The sequence below is a fragment of the Toxorhynchites rutilus genome, chromosome 3 (assembly GCF_029784135.1).
Source record: "Toxorhynchites rutilus septentrionalis strain SRP chromosome 3, ASM2978413v1, whole genome shotgun sequence".
Taxonomy (NCBI): Eukaryota; Metazoa; Arthropoda; class Insecta; order Diptera; family Culicidae; genus Toxorhynchites; species Toxorhynchites rutilus.
In genome coordinates this window covers 208,518,313-208,535,389 of record NC_073746.1, presented here as the reverse complement: position 1 = coordinate 208,535,389, position 17,077 = coordinate 208,518,313, and the positions used below count along the sequence as shown (strand labels likewise).

The 17,077-nt window shown below is 37.7% G+C and overlaps 1 protein-coding gene across 8 annotated transcripts in view; it reads right to left on the bottom strand.

Annotated features, from left to right (window-relative positions):
• Positions 1-2,192, bottom strand: part of LOC129777811 (fasciclin-2) — a 231,187-nt gene extending 228,995 nt beyond the window's left edge. For 6 of the 8 annotated variants that reach the window (XM_055784312.1, XM_055784316.1, XM_055784313.1 and 3 more), the window contains exon 1: positions 1,148-2,192. In XM_055784312.1, coding sequence (XP_055640287.1) covers positions 1,148-1,211 — 64 coding nt within the window. In that variant the 5' untranslated portion in view covers positions 1,212-2,192. The remainder of the gene's footprint in view (positions 1-1,147) is intronic. The other 2 variants (XM_055784310.1, XM_055784311.1) reach the window with 2 other exon arrangements.
• Between the last annotated feature and the right edge of the window lie 14,885 nt (positions 2,193-17,077).

Below are 17,077 nucleotides of genomic sequence, written 5' to 3'. Positions count from 1 at the left end.
AATAGTAATTGATAACTAATCCCAATTGAGTAGCTCAAATCGCTCTGTGTCGTCTTTTCCAATATTTTGGTAGTTTTTGGATCGGTTTCGGTAACGTTTACTTTTAACAGTTTCGACGATCTTCAAACACTTCCGATTGTTCTCCACGTTTCTTATATCATTGCGAAATAATGATGTTCGCCGATAGTAATTCGTATGCACAAAAGCTACCATACAAAAAATTATGGCTGCACTATACTTCTGATATTGTGAATTGAATATTGTTGACAGATGTCAAAACATAAAAAATGACAATCGGTATGACTTCTAACCTTTTACATTAATTTGTGAATTTCAGTTTCATATTTATACACTTGGACTGGTTCAATCTATGGGCGAGCCCTCGCAGGATAGTTTTTTTTTGTGCCGGTGAATTTAAACGCCATCACACAAGTGTGTTTTGGATGGTAAACGCACCAAGACCAAAAGAGTTTTTCAGGTTATTGGAAAAGTTCAGACAAAACCAAAACAAATGTTATTCACGAATGCAAATAATATGAATCTTCTAATACGAACAAGAACAGAATCAATATAGAAGCAGCACCAAAAATGGATTTTCCTCGATTAGGACCGAAGACTGAAATGCTAAAAACAATTCTTCTCCATGCCGTTGATACACACCAAATAACTGAACGGTTCCAACCGAGAGCCAGCAAAAGAAATTGCAATAAGTTGGTCGATTCGGTTGCGTAGAAAATACTCGCGGACGAAAATAGAAAATTCCACCTTCCCGTCAATATCCGCCGTACGACTTTGGACGACGTTGGCACGACGATTCAGAGAGGTTGTGGCCAAAGTCGAAGTTACTTTATTTACGCGTTCAGCAACACGCTAACACGGGATCGATTTCTATCGACATCCGTTTGGGCCCTTTCACAAATAATCCGTTTATTTCCAGAACCCACTCATCATCTTGTGTTTCAAAGCCGTAATTACGTTTCTACGTGGTGTGTTTTGCCTGAGTACAGCAGGTGTCGTGTAATTAGAGTACTGGATTATCCCTTCTTAATGATTATGTCTTAATGTCTTGTCTGATTTCTGGTGTCTTTTTTTTTTGGATTTCTAGAATATTTAACTCATTTACATAATCAACACATTGTGTTCTTACCTAATATCGTAATCCAACAACAAAGTACGACTGCAGAATTCAATTTCACTCCGCCGCAAGCCATTATTGTAGACTACTCTGCGCTTAAGTCAGATGGCTTATAGTGGAACTGGACAGAGAGGTGTATGTGACCGTTGTTTTGCTGTTTTGCTGTTTCTCACTTATTCTTATATTTTGTTGCGTTTCAACCGGGTTTCTCACGAATACCTGTAATTCACTCTGATGTAAACCACTACCACCTTGCAGGTGATCTTTATTTCTCTGGAAGCTATTCACTTGATCGCTAGGCCGAATTTATGCTACCTATTTTATCATCGTAGAATTACAAACAATTAGGTGAATCAACTTATGTTTCTTTCCAATGACCTGCCTATCAATTGACACACGTGAACAATCCACCGACTGTGAAACACGGGCGTTGTTATACAGGTGCACCGGTGTTGGTATTAAAGAGTTGTTTTCAATTTTTCCCCCACGAGTTACAACTCACACCAGTTAAAGCTGCATTTACCACACAACGAATGCCTAACAGTCGCCCCGTCCAACGGAGAGGTGATTAATAGCGATGGTTGTGCGATGGTACCCCAATTCGTTTGTCCGAATGATCACCACAGGTCCATTCATGCAATTGACGCAGAAAAAAAACGTATCACAAAAAGTGTTTCAATTGTTGTTCCACCCACATTGGGTGGCGGTATTTGTCCAATTTGAATTCACTGTCGCTGCTGCACCTCCGCAACTGGATACAAATTCCTCTGCTTTCCAGTGGACCTCGTAAACTGTATAGAAACTGTTTCAACTCCACGTATTGGGAAGACGGGTCTCGTTACAAACCATTAATTAATCGAGAAGACTTTCTTCGCGGCACCGAGTAGACTTGCTCCCTGTGTTCCTCCTCCAAAGGGTTAACCAAATATCGAACACACACTTCACTTCAAACTAATCTCCGCTGACTAGCAGCCTCTATCCTAATTCGACACCACACACAAAAAGGCGGAACCCGTTACAAACTATGAGAAGTCGGAACGTACGCACCGAACGGCTTCTAGCGCACTATTGAATGAATGGCACTGAATCATACGCCATCGAACCTCTCGGCTTTGCTGCTGCGGAAACAAACACCAGCGCAAGCATTCGATGAAATTCACCCTGCTGAACGTCGAAAACATCGAAATCACACAATCAACAAGCATCGGGGGGTGAAATTCATTCCGAAAGCATGTTTTCAGCATGTGGGTTCATTCATTCACTCAACGAAGAGCCGCCACTTCGCCGCCCGGTTTCATCTCTTGCATCTTAGTGGTGGGAAAACGAGAAAACGAAAAAAACACTTGTTGGATTGTTTTGGTTTGGTTCGCTTTCTTCGGCATCTATTATTGTTATTATGCAGCTTGCGTGCATTTGCATAACCAGCAGCAGCACACAGCGGGTGCAACTGAGCCATGACAGGAGGTTGAATGCACACATCGGAAGTGACGCTTGCAGTTTTCGATCAATGGATGGAGATTAATGGAGATTAAAATAAGTTTTTTTTCTCGAAATTGGCTCGGAAAATTATTTTTTTTAGCCATAGAAAATCCATGTAAAAAATTATGGATTTTGCACGAATCAAACAATATCTACTGCATTTTCGTATGTATATAATGTACACCGAAGCAAGTTGCAACGATTTTTTTGAAGTTATCTTGGAAAATCACTAAATCACTAGATTGAAATCTGTTTGCAGTACAGGTCGCACTCGATTGTCCGGAGACTCGATTATCCGGGATTCGATTATCCGGAATTTCAGACTCGATTATCCGGAGTATTCTATCTTTGATTTTCGGAAATTTTGAATAATTTGTATAATAATTCTATATTGAATAGCTAATATGGGTATCAAAAGAAAGGGCTCGACTATGTTCTACTAGTTATTTATGAAAAAATACTACAAAATGGCGGATTGCATATTTTCTCAGAACTCCATCAACATAGGTATCAATTGAAAGGGCTTGACTAGTAGAATACAGTTATTTATAAAAAATGCAAATCCAAGATGGCGGCCACCACAAAATGGCGGATTTCATATTTTCTCAGAACCCCATCAATATGAGTATCAAACGAAAGGGCTTGACTAGTAGAACACAGTTATTTATGAAAACTACTACAAAATGGTGGATTTCATATTTTCTCAGAACTCCATCAATATGAGTATCTAATGAAAGGGCTTGACTAGTAGAATACAGTTATTTATGAAAAATTCAAATCCAAAATGTCCACCACTATAAAATGGCGCCATATATAATTTTTTCAAAGCCCCATCAATATGGGTATCAAATGAAAAGGCTTGACTAGTAGAACACAGTTATTTATGGAAAATGCCCAAAAATGTATCAAAAGAAAGTTCTCGACTAGTAGAACATAGCAGATAATGAAAAATCCAATTTCAAGATGGCCGCAGTCCCCAACAAATAATTACATTTTGAATGGTTTCATTCAGCTTGACCTGTTTCTATGTATGTTTGAATGTTTGATGGGTTTTCCCACATTAATAGAAAATTGACCCTGTTCCTGTTGAATGATTGATCTGAAATTTGGAACATACATTTAATTCTACTGTCATTATAAAACTGCGCGTTCCATGATCTTGAAAAATTCAATTTGGCCGCCGCAAAAAATGGCTGAATGGCTTGATTTGAAGAGCACACTACACTATGAGCAACATAAATTCGAAAAGGTCGCCGCCACAAAATGGTCGACTATATATTTTTGCAATCCCCTCAATATTGGTATCAAATGAAATGATTTGACTAATAGAATACAGTACAGTTCGGACTCGATTATATACCGACTCGATTATATGTGATTCGATTATATACAATTTTGGACTCGATTATATTCAGTTTGGGATTTTTTTTTTATATTTCAAATATGACTTATTTCATGAAGAAATGTAACCTTTCAACGATAAGATGAAGTTTAAGTTGCTATTACATGTACAGTGGTATAAAAATGGAAGATTTCGATTTCACTTGAATTTTCACCAGGAATGGTTTATATCGATATTGCAGCCAAATTAAGAAAGATAGAAGTTGTGCGTCAAAGAACAAATTGTGGAGCGGTCAAAGAACTTCATTTTAATTGATTGAAACAATCTAGTTTAATATAAATTTTTAGGATAAAATTAATAATACCACATTAAAAAATATTAACTTTTAAGTGTTTCACTTCCAAAATGTTATTAAAATGCACTAATTTAGTTGTTCCACTACTATATCCTATACTAAATTTTCTCGTCTTTCAAATGAAAGAATCAGAATCGTCGTCCGTAACATACTTTTTAATATGAAGCCAGTATGAAGCAACAGAGTCCGACACAAGAAAAAAGTTCTGTAACTCTGTCATTGTTGAGATTCGAACATATGCGTAGGAGGGTTTCTTTCATCAAATATGATCGTCTATCACCTCCTGAGAGAATCTGGATAAATTATTTTTTTTCATGTGAGAAAGGTGTTTTCTGACTTTAAGGGGATGATAAAAAAAATCAAATTCCTCTTTAATTTTCAAAAAACGAAAACAAATTAAAAAAAATGTTTTGACTCAATTATCCGGAGTGAAAAAAAAATCAATACTCCGTATAATCGAGTCCAACCTGTATATACAAGGTATGACAGATGACTTCCGATAAAAATATACAGTGACTCAAATCCGTTATCGTACTCCACCATGCAGATCTCTTTTCCCTTCTGTTGAAGGTCGGAAACAAGCTTTCGGAACATTTTATGTATTTAGATAAAGTCATAGCGTCATGTGACAGATAAAAGGTTTGCTATCTATTTTCAGCAGTATGGTTTTTATTCCTCTAAAAATGGCGAATGTATGTGCTAATGCATGAAAATGGACTCAAACTCTTATTCGTACGCTGGTTGAAATCTCAACTCGGTCTCAAAGGCGTTGGTAAACTTCAGAACTCAATCATTAGAATGGAATTCCTTGTTCATTGCAACTATCTTTAGCTGTAGTAGACCGCTATACACGAGTTTTTTTGTGTATCCGAAAGGAATATTCATCCATTTTTTCATCAAGTGTTTTTTAAAATCATTATTGATGTCGGGAGATTGTGGAGGAATGTTAATAACTTTTAGGCAATTGTAATGTAACCATTTGCGAACTTTACATGCCTTATGCTCTGGGTCATTGTCGTAGTAAAACTTGAATCATCGATTCCATCCCATTTTGTTGACATTTTGCTTCATATTTTCCTTCACGATGTTCAAGAAAACATTCTGATCCATTACGCCATCGATGAAAACCAAATTGCCCATACATGCTCAGATGAATAAATTTTCTGAGACCAAAAAGACAGATTTTATTATGGTAACCCTGGAAAGTTCTTCACACAAAAACGGAACTGTGATAACTCTATTTGTTTATTTCAGCTTTGAAGTTTTGGTATGTAACCGGAAAATCATCGATTTGTGAAGTGGTCGTTTGAAAGATTTAGCTATTGTATAGTATAGGCCCAAAGTAATAGAAATACAATGTCATTATCATTCGAATTTTTGAGCACAAATTAACTAATGTCTTCTAGAGACAATATGTATTCAGACCGCTTCGTTCGCTAAGACTACAGCCCTACTTTTTTAGACCAAGGCCAATAGTTAGAATTTCATGGAAATATCACCTTTTAAAAATCCTCGTACGCTATTATACTGAAATGTCTTCACATATTTCATAATGTCTTCAAAATGTATTCACAAAATCAAATGTCTTCAAAATGGAGATATGTCTTCAAACCTGGCATCTCTGGTGCGCCACAAAGTAGAAAAGACACGAAAGATTGCCTGACTAATTTCCAACAACGATGAGAATGATGAGAATTTGAAATCTTCATTAATTTGTTTTTTTAATTGACTACATGATGTTTGTTAACTGTTTTTGTTTTGATTTAATTAATTAATTTATAATAAAGGAAACTTCAGGTGGAAAAACGCTTATTATTTGCTCAAAAAGAACATGTCTATTATTGACCAACTCACCCCGTGTGTGGGGTTAGTTGGTCAATTTATTCTGAAATATGAAGACGTTAAATAAAAAAAAATCATAAATATAGACAGCTATGCATCGGATTGTGGCCGAGGATTAGAAAGTGGATATATTTCGAGAATCTCAAGCGCAAAAGATCAGATGTTGTCCTCGGTCAACTGGCCACAACGACCGCAGAGCGATTAGGAAAGGGGACCGTGTTGTGTGTTTTCTGGTAAGGTGTAATATGCGATTGTGTAGCATTTAACCGAAAGAAAATTACCAGGAAGATAGTTACCCGAATACATCATTTACCCGAATGTAACATCAAATGCGATGAGTGTAACATTTATCCGAAAGTACTATTCCCAACAATGTTTTATAGAATGTATTTCAATATTTTATTTTAATAAGCGATATTAAAACGATCACATTTATACATTTATGTCTATCTGAAGCACTCGTAGAGTAGAGCAAAAACAAGAAAAACCGGTGTTGCGTTCTATATTTTTCAATGTATAGTGAAAGTGATATAATGTCACTTTGTTTTAATGAAATTAATAGTATCATATAAATGATGGACTTTGATTCCGATTATTAACACTGAACGTGTTGAAAAGAGCTGTCAATTTCAAGCGTTGAAAAAAAAAGGTATATATATTGTACCTACACGAATTGTTTATAAAAGAATCAGCGAAGTTTCCCGCATCATTTTCAAATTTTGTCATCATAATTTTCCATTTTACTTCGTACTTTTGTTGCTCTTTACTATCAAAAGATTGAACAAAACTCTTAATCTGATTATTCGTTACATTCGGATAAATGTTTTATTAGGGCATATGTTACATTCAGCTAAATGTGCTCTGGGTGGACGTATTTTGGGTGTATGGTCAACATTACAACATAACAACAGGTAAATGTTACACGACTTTGAATAAAATATTTCGAGCCATTCTAGAACACTAAACGTGAAATTGAAGTTTTTATAAAAAAAATCCAATTCATATTATCATATTTATACAACTGGTGATGAATACAAGTGAATTAGAAGATGGTCAATGTAGAGTCCTAAGATTGGTGTGTTGGTGTGTGGGTTGTGTGTTGAAGTCACGGTCATTTTCCCGGCAAACGAACGCGCAAATTTCCGGGACAATTCTATCGTATTTCGAATTTCTTATCAGGTGCTTATCTTATCTTACGGTGCCAAAGTGCTCACTCGCACATATCATACTGAATGGGATAGATTTATGCGTGTTTTCTTGTACAAATTGGTTTAAATCATTATTGAAATATTAGGTACATGTATGAACTGAGCTAGGCCAATTCACCTAGAGTCGTCATTGAAATTTTCTCATGCGTACAAAAAACATAGTAGGAAACACAAATCGTTTTTCATAATGATTCATATTTTTCCCAAGTCAAAACCACAAAAGGGACCTCTTAAGGGGCAGAAGGTGATAAAGTATATCAGAACATTGTCAGTAATAATTCTCCACTGACCACTTCCTCCAAACAACAATGTAATTTCTATGCGAAATAATCGCTGAAATCGAACAAAATATCTGTTCATCTCTATTAACTGTTCAACTCTGAACAGTGGTCCAAACTATTGATTCACTAGAAATTCCTTAAATTCGAAACACACAAAACTATGGCCGAATGCCTACCGAAAGAGCGGTTTTTGTTTTTATTTATATTTTGACATACGACAGCTCCACTGAAGTACAAGGTGAATCAAAATTCACGAAATTCTTCAAACATAAGGTGACTATCAATACGGTGTCAATAGTTAGTAGTTATACTACCAAACAAGCAGGTGACCACTTTGCCCTCACTACCCCTATACGGAATACAGCATCCCCTCAAATCTCTGGTTAAAATTTGAAGTGTAAAGTTCACACCCTAGTAAGTGGCATTACTCTTTATTAAGTTTTGACAAACTTATTTATTGCCTCAAATGAGTTCAATGTCCAGATTGCATGGTTTATTAGTGTAAACTATAACATAACATTAACACGAGAAAGATGATGTTAACCGAAACGAATGGGACCCGACGCGCAAAAATGGATGAAGGGTGGCGCTGCACAATGGACGACAAAAGGTTAGAAAATTCGTTCCCTGTGGAAAATTCGTGATTGAGAGTGATAGTTTATGTTCGTGCTGCATACAGTCTATACATTTTCGCTCAGACCGTTTCCTCTTGCGAATATATGCCCGAACCCCGTAGTACAATCGAGGGAGTTTGGGTCGATGCGGAAAAAGCACCATAAATTAATAGAATCAAAATTTCCTTTTCCGACCACCACCGCACCACCGTCCCCATCAGCAACTCACAGAAAAGTACCGAAACAGTAACAAAAGGAACACACGAAATAAAATTTATAAATCCCCTGTAATTGCCGGGGAATATTTCACTCCTACATTGGGCTTGTTCTTGTCTACGATCGTTGTAAACTCTGGATGTATGCCACTGAGGGGTACTTCCTCCTCTGCTGACGCAACGGTGGTATACACTTTTGTTATTCTATTCTCGCGATTCTCCCAGTTTTTGTGAGAAGGTATAACGTAGCAGGTACGGGAAAACGAGTGGAAAATCAAGTATTAATGGAATTTGTGCCACCAGCAAGAGTTTCATCCAGCAGCCAGGCGTAGATATGGTTCATACTTCTAGATTATGTCGGGATCCATTTTGCGGGAGCTGCTGCCGACGAAGGCGCTAACCTTGAAAGCATTCCCATGGAAAAAACGGGCGCAACGCCAAAGGTATAATAGGAGGCGAAAATGAAATACCATATCGTCACCACAGCGGTCCCCAGTGATTGCATTTCGCGTTGAGTAGAGATCCGTGCTCCGGTGAAGTCTATCCTTCGTTATTATTATCGGGAGTTTTGCAAGGGGGAACCGGAGAACGGCTGGATAGCGTAAAGAAATAAATTTACCACCTCAATTTCACTATCCCTCGCGTGGAAAGTTAAAAAAGTTTGTACATTGTTGAATGCTTAGAATAAAGTATATTTAACATCAATTTCGTTCAAAAGAGTTGTTTGTTTATTTATTGTTCTTAAATATGATAATTTCAGCTATCCAGTTTCTATAGGACCACTTCGAAATTCATAAGTATTATCGATGAAAAATTCAAAACGGTCGGCTGATTTGCATGTGAATTATTGGCAACCTTACAATTCCGACTAATAATATGGAGAATTCGTGTTCGAATACTATTTACCAAATTATGATGAACGCATTTATCGATATTTTTTCATGTTCCCGAAATTGCGACCTTGAGCTCTTCAATCGTGGTGTACCGTTTTCCCTCAGTGTAGATTCTTCGTACAAGGATCCCTCTAAGATTTTCAACAGGTTTCAAGTCTGGAGAGCGAGCCGGCCAGTCCAAAATATATGTTTTTGGTCCTTAATCCATTGCTTAGTTTCCTTGCTGGTATGAATAGTAGCATTGTTTTGCTGGAATGTGAATTTTTTGTGACGATATCCACGCAAAAACTGTAGGAGAGAGGATTTCAAAATTTGTATGTAATCCTTCAATAATGAGCTTTCCGGTTGCACAGAGTCCCGTTTAAACCATGCACGAGCCTCCACAAAAATTCCTGGTTGAAAAATACTGTTCCTTCTTCCGTAAATCACGCCAGTACCCGTTGAAACCATCAGGACTATCCAAATTAAACTTTTTTTCGTCAGTGAGGATAACCTATACATTGAAGAACTTTTCGTTGTGGTGTATAGCAAAATGTGTTATTTTGGAAACATTCTTTGTCACAACATGCCACGTCCCACAAAATTCAGACGGCTACCGATGTGAGATGGTGTAAGATGAGGAGCTTTAACCTTTCAAGCCCTCTTTATGTGAGGATTTTTTACCAAAACTTGACGAATTGTTACCCGAATAACATTTAAATTGAAATATTATTTTATTTGCATGAACGATTTAGAAGCATTCGAAGCTGTTCTAGCTATTTCTCGCTTATCCTGGTCAGAGAGCTTCGATTTACGTTTTACGTACGTCATTCTTACAGTATCCTCGAATATTCGCCTAATAGTTGAGCACTACTTGATGGGATCGTCCAATCCAACGAGCAATTTCTCCGATACCAACATTTTCTTGGTGAAATGCATCGAGTTGTGTTTCTTCTCTCACTATGAGCACTTTTTCCCTTCGGCATTTTCCAGATTTATTGATCAAAACAACTAGAACAACGGAAAATGTAACAGGTCTTATAGAAACTTGACATTTGAAAAATACAAAAACATTCGTTTACGCTCAGCACACACACATATGAAAATCATGCAGTGTATGGTAGTCACCAATACCTACACATAAGAATATAAATTGAAACATTGTTTGTTTACAATGACACAAAGCAGCAAGATCATCACCTGGTCTTATAGAAGTTGGACAGAGTGTAGCTTTAAGGTGGAGGTGGGAGGAAGCCATTGTAGTAGTATAGGTAAAACCACGTGTAAAAATAGGGTAATAGGGTGTTTGTCAGAGAAGAGCAAAGCACACGTAAATAGATCAATTCACTTATCACACTGTGTGGCGCTTCATTGACACGAGTCTTTGAATACATTTCAAAAACATAACAATTCAATACTAAAGTAAAATGTATGAACGACATGTTCCGAAGAACAATTGCAAATATAAATATACTAGCTGACCCGGCAAACTTCGTCCCGCCCAAAATTTGTTTTTGTTATCAACCTTCAAACATTCACGTTTTCTTACTAAGTGCACGTTCATGAGCTCAATCGCAGAACTGTTAATTGATTGATCTTCTCATCAACCCCGTTGAATTTAGCTTTTACTAAAAAATTACTAGTATTTCTACCAGAACTCATCATTATAATATCAGTTTATTTTCAGACACAATTCTCGTTCAAGATTTCTCAATCACTTGCAAATAAAATGTTTTTCCGTTACATGGAATAAATGTTTGATACAAAAAAATATGATAGACTAAAGACTGACCCCTCCTCTCTTCACCTCTTAGAGAGAAGGAGGAGTGTCCATTCACCATAGAAACGTTTCGTGCCCCCTAAAATCTTTACATGCCGGATTTGGCTCCATTTGCTTGATTAGCTCTCGAGTTATGCAGAAATTTGTTTTTCATTTGTATGACAGCCCACCCTAAGAGAGGGGGGGAGGAGTGTGAGCCACCTTAGAAATGTTTCTTCTGCCAAATTTAGTTCCGTTTGCTTGATTAGTTCTTGAATTATGCAGAAATGTATACTTCATTTGCATGGCAGCCCCCCTCCAACCCCTCAGAGAGACGGGAGGAGTGTCTATCCGCGATAGAAACGTTTTGTGTCCCCTAAAAACTTCGCATGCCAAATTTGGTATTTTCTTGATTAGTTTTCGAGTCATGCAGAAAATTGCCTTTCATTTGCATCGTAGAAATTTGTGTTTCATTTGTATGGCAGCTCACCCTAAGAAAGGGGGGTGGAGTGCCTAACTACCATAGAAACATTTATTGCACTCTAAAACCTCCATATGCCAAATTTGGTTTCGTTTGCTTGAATAATTATCGAGTAATGTAGAAATTTACGTTCTATTTGTATGGCAGCCCGCCCTTAGAGAGGAGGGAGGGGTCTCAAACTATCATGAAAATCTTCCCCGGTCCCAAAAACCCATATATGCCAATTTTCATGTCGATCGGTTCAGTAGTTTTCGAATCCATAAGAATCAGACAGACAGACAGAAATCCATTTTTATATATATAGATATAGAAGGTACATTTGCATATGAAGTAAAATTCCGATTTAACGCGAGCGTTACATGAGCAAATTTATAACACATGGGAATTGGAGCTCTTTTGGTATTAACAAGTTCTTCCGCATAGTAACTTGATATTGATAATTCCTTAATATTTTCCTTCGTTGATCGTATGTTTTTCACATATTCACTTTGGAGAACCTTAAGCCTTCTTTTCGTTGGCCGAAGCATTTTGATTGAATGTAATATAATACTTTTCCGTTGACTGTTTTTGAAAGCATAGACAGCCGTGGCAGTGGCATATTTTGATGAAAATTTAAATGAAAATTTAACTTCCAGAGCTCGAGTTTTCTGACGTTTTTCACTATACAGTGCGACAGCAGATGTAAATTTATTATCTTGTGAGTAATCGATTAGAGTTTGGTTGATATTACTTGACGGGAAGTGTGCGAAAACGATCATTTTCTTCACATTGTTTCGCAAAATAATTGATTTTCGGGTGAGGGGTGAGGGAGGGGGAGATAAAAGAAATGAACGCCATTGTGGCAGCCATTTATGGCTAGCTTCCACCCAAGGCGGTATAATAAGGTGGAACGTTATGTCAGAACTGCTGTTCAGTCATTACTTGAGTTCGAATTGACAGCGGCCAAACGAACGGCTAGAGTTTTCCGAGAAAGAGGATAACAAATGGCATGCAATGAGGAGTGCATGCCGCTATGTGTTTGCTGCGCATAAATGTTGGTTTTGTTTACGCTGTTGGCATCATTGTAGTGTTTCGGTGACTGCTGCAAGGTATTGTCTGCATTGTTGTTCTACGGGACATGAGGGTTGTTGCCGTTGCTGCTGGGATTGGAAACTCAGCGATTGTGGGAGCTTTGCTAGTGGGTATATAAAAGAGGTGGCTCTTAATAACCGGTGGGCTTGTGCCGTACTGCTTTAGCTGAAGACTCGCCTGATCGTTCGGGTTGTGAGACACAACAGCTAGTTCGATTGAATCCAGCCCAGCGTAGGTATATGTTGGTGGGGACCGCTATGTAGCATAAAGATTTGATCTACTTTGTTTATAAACAAAAAAAGCCGCTGTCATTTTTCATCCCCTCTCGCATCATCCATGCCTTATCATCATACTGTCGAAAACGAACCACCTGTCAATTCCAGCTCCTTGCTTCCACCTTCACCTTAAAGCGCTTTTCCTACACCCAAACTAGCGTTGGCTGAAAACATTTCATCTTCGGCAGAAATAATCCCATTTCGAGGGCTGGAGGGTCAAATGCGCCAAGAATGAACTCTTTTAATAGCTTATAAAAGGGTTGTTTTTTTATTCATTCTACACCCAAACTAGCGTTGGCAGAAAACATGGCATCTTTGGCAGAAATGATGCCATTAAGTGTGCTGGAGAGTCAAATGCGCAAATAGTGAGCTGTTTTAAAAGCATAAAAATGGTTTGTATGTATGCGATCAGACATCTCTTTCTGTTTTCTTTTCTCATTTCATTTGGGATTGTGCCAAAAAATGTCCATACGACGTCAATGGGGATCGAACCAAGGCCGGCTGGAATGCAAAGCTATTTTACACGACCACGCTATCCACATGGCTAATGATGCTTCAGTAGTTGTTCAGCAAATACGTGATAATATTGCACCTGATTATAAAATGAAGTTGGGAAGTGTTTTCTAAGAGTAAAAAAGGAGCGCATGAAGGAGAACAATATCTATCTCGGTCTGGGCCGTGTATGTGGCAAAGTATGCGGAAAGCTTACTTGTCTATTGTTTCGCTCGCTCGTATTAATCTTATATTGCTGTACCATGTATATACCAGTATTTGTGAGTCATAACATTTTCTGTTATGATGTTTCTGTGTGCTCCCGTGGCCGAGTGGTTAGCGTCATAACTAACATGCCGGGTGTTCGGGTTCGATTCCCGTTCTGGTCGGGGGAATTTTTCGTCAAAGAAATTTCCTCCGACTTGCACTGTGATCACGCGTATTCTAGAGCTTGCCATTCAGAATGCATTCAAGGCGTGTTATTTGGCATAGGAATCTCAACTAAGTACTAATAAAAAATGACGCAAGTAATACTACGCTGAGACGGCGAAGTTCCTCTAGGAACGTTAGTGCCATTGAAGAAGAAGAACATTTTCTGTTATGTTATGTCTCATTTAACGTCATTAATCGGGATGATAAAACATGAGATAAAATCAATTTTGGGTGTATTGATCATTGCGGTGTAAGCCAAATGCCGAATTGCCGGATTGCCGAATTGCCGAATGGGAGAAACATCTCTTTTTTTTACTATCTTCATTTCATTTGGGATTGTGTCAGAAAAAAAGTCCATACGACGTCAATGGGGATTGAATCAAGGCCGGCTGGAATGCAAAGTTTCATACGACTACGCTATCCATATAGCTGTTATATGAAAGCGTGATAATATTATACCTTATCATAAAATGAAGTTGGAAAATATTTTCTAAGAGGAAAAAGAAAAGCATGAACGAGAATAAATATTTTTCTGGGGTTCGGGTTCGATCCCCGTTCTGATCGAGAGAATTTTTCGCCAAAAAAAATTCCCTCCGTCTTTGTACTGTGGTCACGCGTATTCCAGAGCTTGCCACTCAGAATTCATTCAAGGCGTGTTATTTGGGGGTAATAATACTTTGAGACGGCGAAGTTCCTCTAGGAACGTTAGTGTCATTAAAAAAAAGGAGTGAACGAGTTAGAGAGTTAATGTTTAAATTCACCAGAATTTCTGGGTTATTTATTCTCTGTGTAGTGTAGTAACGTTAGTGTCATTTAAAAAAAAGGAGTGAACGAGTTGGAGAGTTAAAGTTTAAATTCACCAGAATTTCTGGGTTATTTATTCTCTCTCGACATCGTTCAAAAATAATACCATTGCAAGTTCTCGTCGTTTCTTGATATCATCTAATAAATTAATCAACATACATCGAGACCCGTAGGAATGACGAGGCAGAGACTCAAGTGTCAGGTGTATTTCCGCTGTTACACGGGGAAATCATATACAAGCAAATTCCGTGTTTCTTTCATTCGAATGCAAATGTCTAGATGTTATTGAATCATAAGAGGTGCCACTCGTGAACAACATATGCTACGGATTATTTATTGCTCACGCAAAAACGTATTTCCCCAAAAATACATGCAATTAGAGTACATCGCCCGATTCTTGCAAGCAATTGTGCTATCGTGCGAACATATTTAAATTTTCCCACCTCCAACCGAGTTGAACACGCAAGTTCAATTGACTATCCAAAATCAGTTCGGAATTACATTTCTCGTCTTCTGCACACAGCTGTGAATTATTTCATTTAGACCCAACATATTCTTTTAACAGCGAGCAAATATCGCAACAGATGCTTTTATCCCACAGCATTTTTCACCGCCCTGCTCCAGACGGATACCCTAACCGTAAAATATTAATACGTTTCTCGAGCTTGCTGAACGTTCCTAAACAAATATTTAATCTTTTTCCTGGCCATGACAGCGAATAGAGGAAGGTCTGCAGTTAAAATCTATCAAATGAATAGCGCCTTGCGGAAGGAGGGAAACATGTTGCAGGAGTACTCTAATTCTCGCTTCCCGTGCTAAGTTGAAACAATATATGTATATATGGCTCTTAACTCAAACGTTTTGTGTACACAGAGCATTGGCTCAGAAAAGTTGATACGGCACACTTCCAGAACAATGCCTCTGGCGTTAGGCAAAAATTATCACACACGTCCGTCTCCAAGTCCTGTATCACCAAAATACACAGCATCTCCTCTACCGACGAAATGTTTTTGTTTATCCTCAGTGTGTCCATAAGAGGGGGCAACATTCTGACGCTTTATCAGAATAATTTTAATAGTAATCAATTTCATCCACGCCAAGAGCCAACTGTCGATGTCGTGCTCATCTAGAATCCACCCCCTTTTCTCGAATCACAAATTCGTCTTCGTTCGTATTGCAACTTATGTTGCAAGGACTTGGGCCAAAAATTTAATTGATAGTTTTCTCCATCACTTGTCAGAGTTGGCACAGTGACGACGTTGGCAAATATCATAACCCATCAACTGTCGGTACACAGCGGAAAGAGAGCAACAAAAGCATCTTTATTCGGGCTATACTTGACTAATGCATCAACAAAATAATAATAATACTGTTTAGTGAAAGGCAACGTGGACGAGGGAGAAATTCGAGGGCAGATAGAGCTCGAAATTAACATTGACATCTCGACATCTCACCCCTCATTGAAACATAAATATTCTATCGATTGCAGAAATGTATTGTTAACAGTTGAATCGCTTGCAAGATCTCTGAAATGTTTAACATGTTTGAGTATTCATTGTCGTAAAAAAAAGTTTTAAACTAAGATCTCATTGCATCTCATTTTCCGGACATTTTTCGGTTTTATGAGCTTATAACATTCAGAATTTATTTGATGTGGTATACATTGAATTGCCCTAATTCGGAAAGGGTTTAAATTAACAAAATTGGAAGCATTTCCATTCCATCAAAACTAGTAGAGGAACTGGTACAAATTCGGTACCCCATTTTTTTATTGGACTTAGCTCTTGGCCAATGCTCGGAATCTCTTCATATTACGTCGGCTTATGAAGGGATCTATTGCGGACATTTCCCCGCAAACCAATTTCAAATATCTTGATTTGACTCGGAGCTTTGAGCATAGAAGTGAAACAATTCAAATTCGAGTACCCGAGATGCCTGGGTGAAAATTTGGCACCCCATTTTTTTATTTTTCAAATTAAAAGAATCGTCCTGACATCACTGAAAAACGTATTTTTGACATTTTCATACAAAGTAGAAGTGAAGTACACTATGTTACGTGAATTAACTCAACTTTGACGAAAAAGCATGCAATTTTACAAAACAAAGAGGAACAAAAAAACGATTTTTTCAAGAAAAAGTGAACAAATTTCATCTCGATTTATTCCTAACTAAAAAAGTAAAACGAATCAAAAGCCTTTACAAAAGTCGCAATCGTAGTTATCAGTCTCGCAATCGGTGCAGGCGGAACAGGCCCATGGAATCATCAACACTATGTTTACATTAGGGTGCCAAATTACCCGCATACCGAATTTTCACTTTGGAATGAAATCTATGAAATTTGTAATTAAAATATCGATACACTTACTCTAATTCGTTGAAGAACATCAATTTCTTGATCCAAATCAGCTTTATTATTTAAA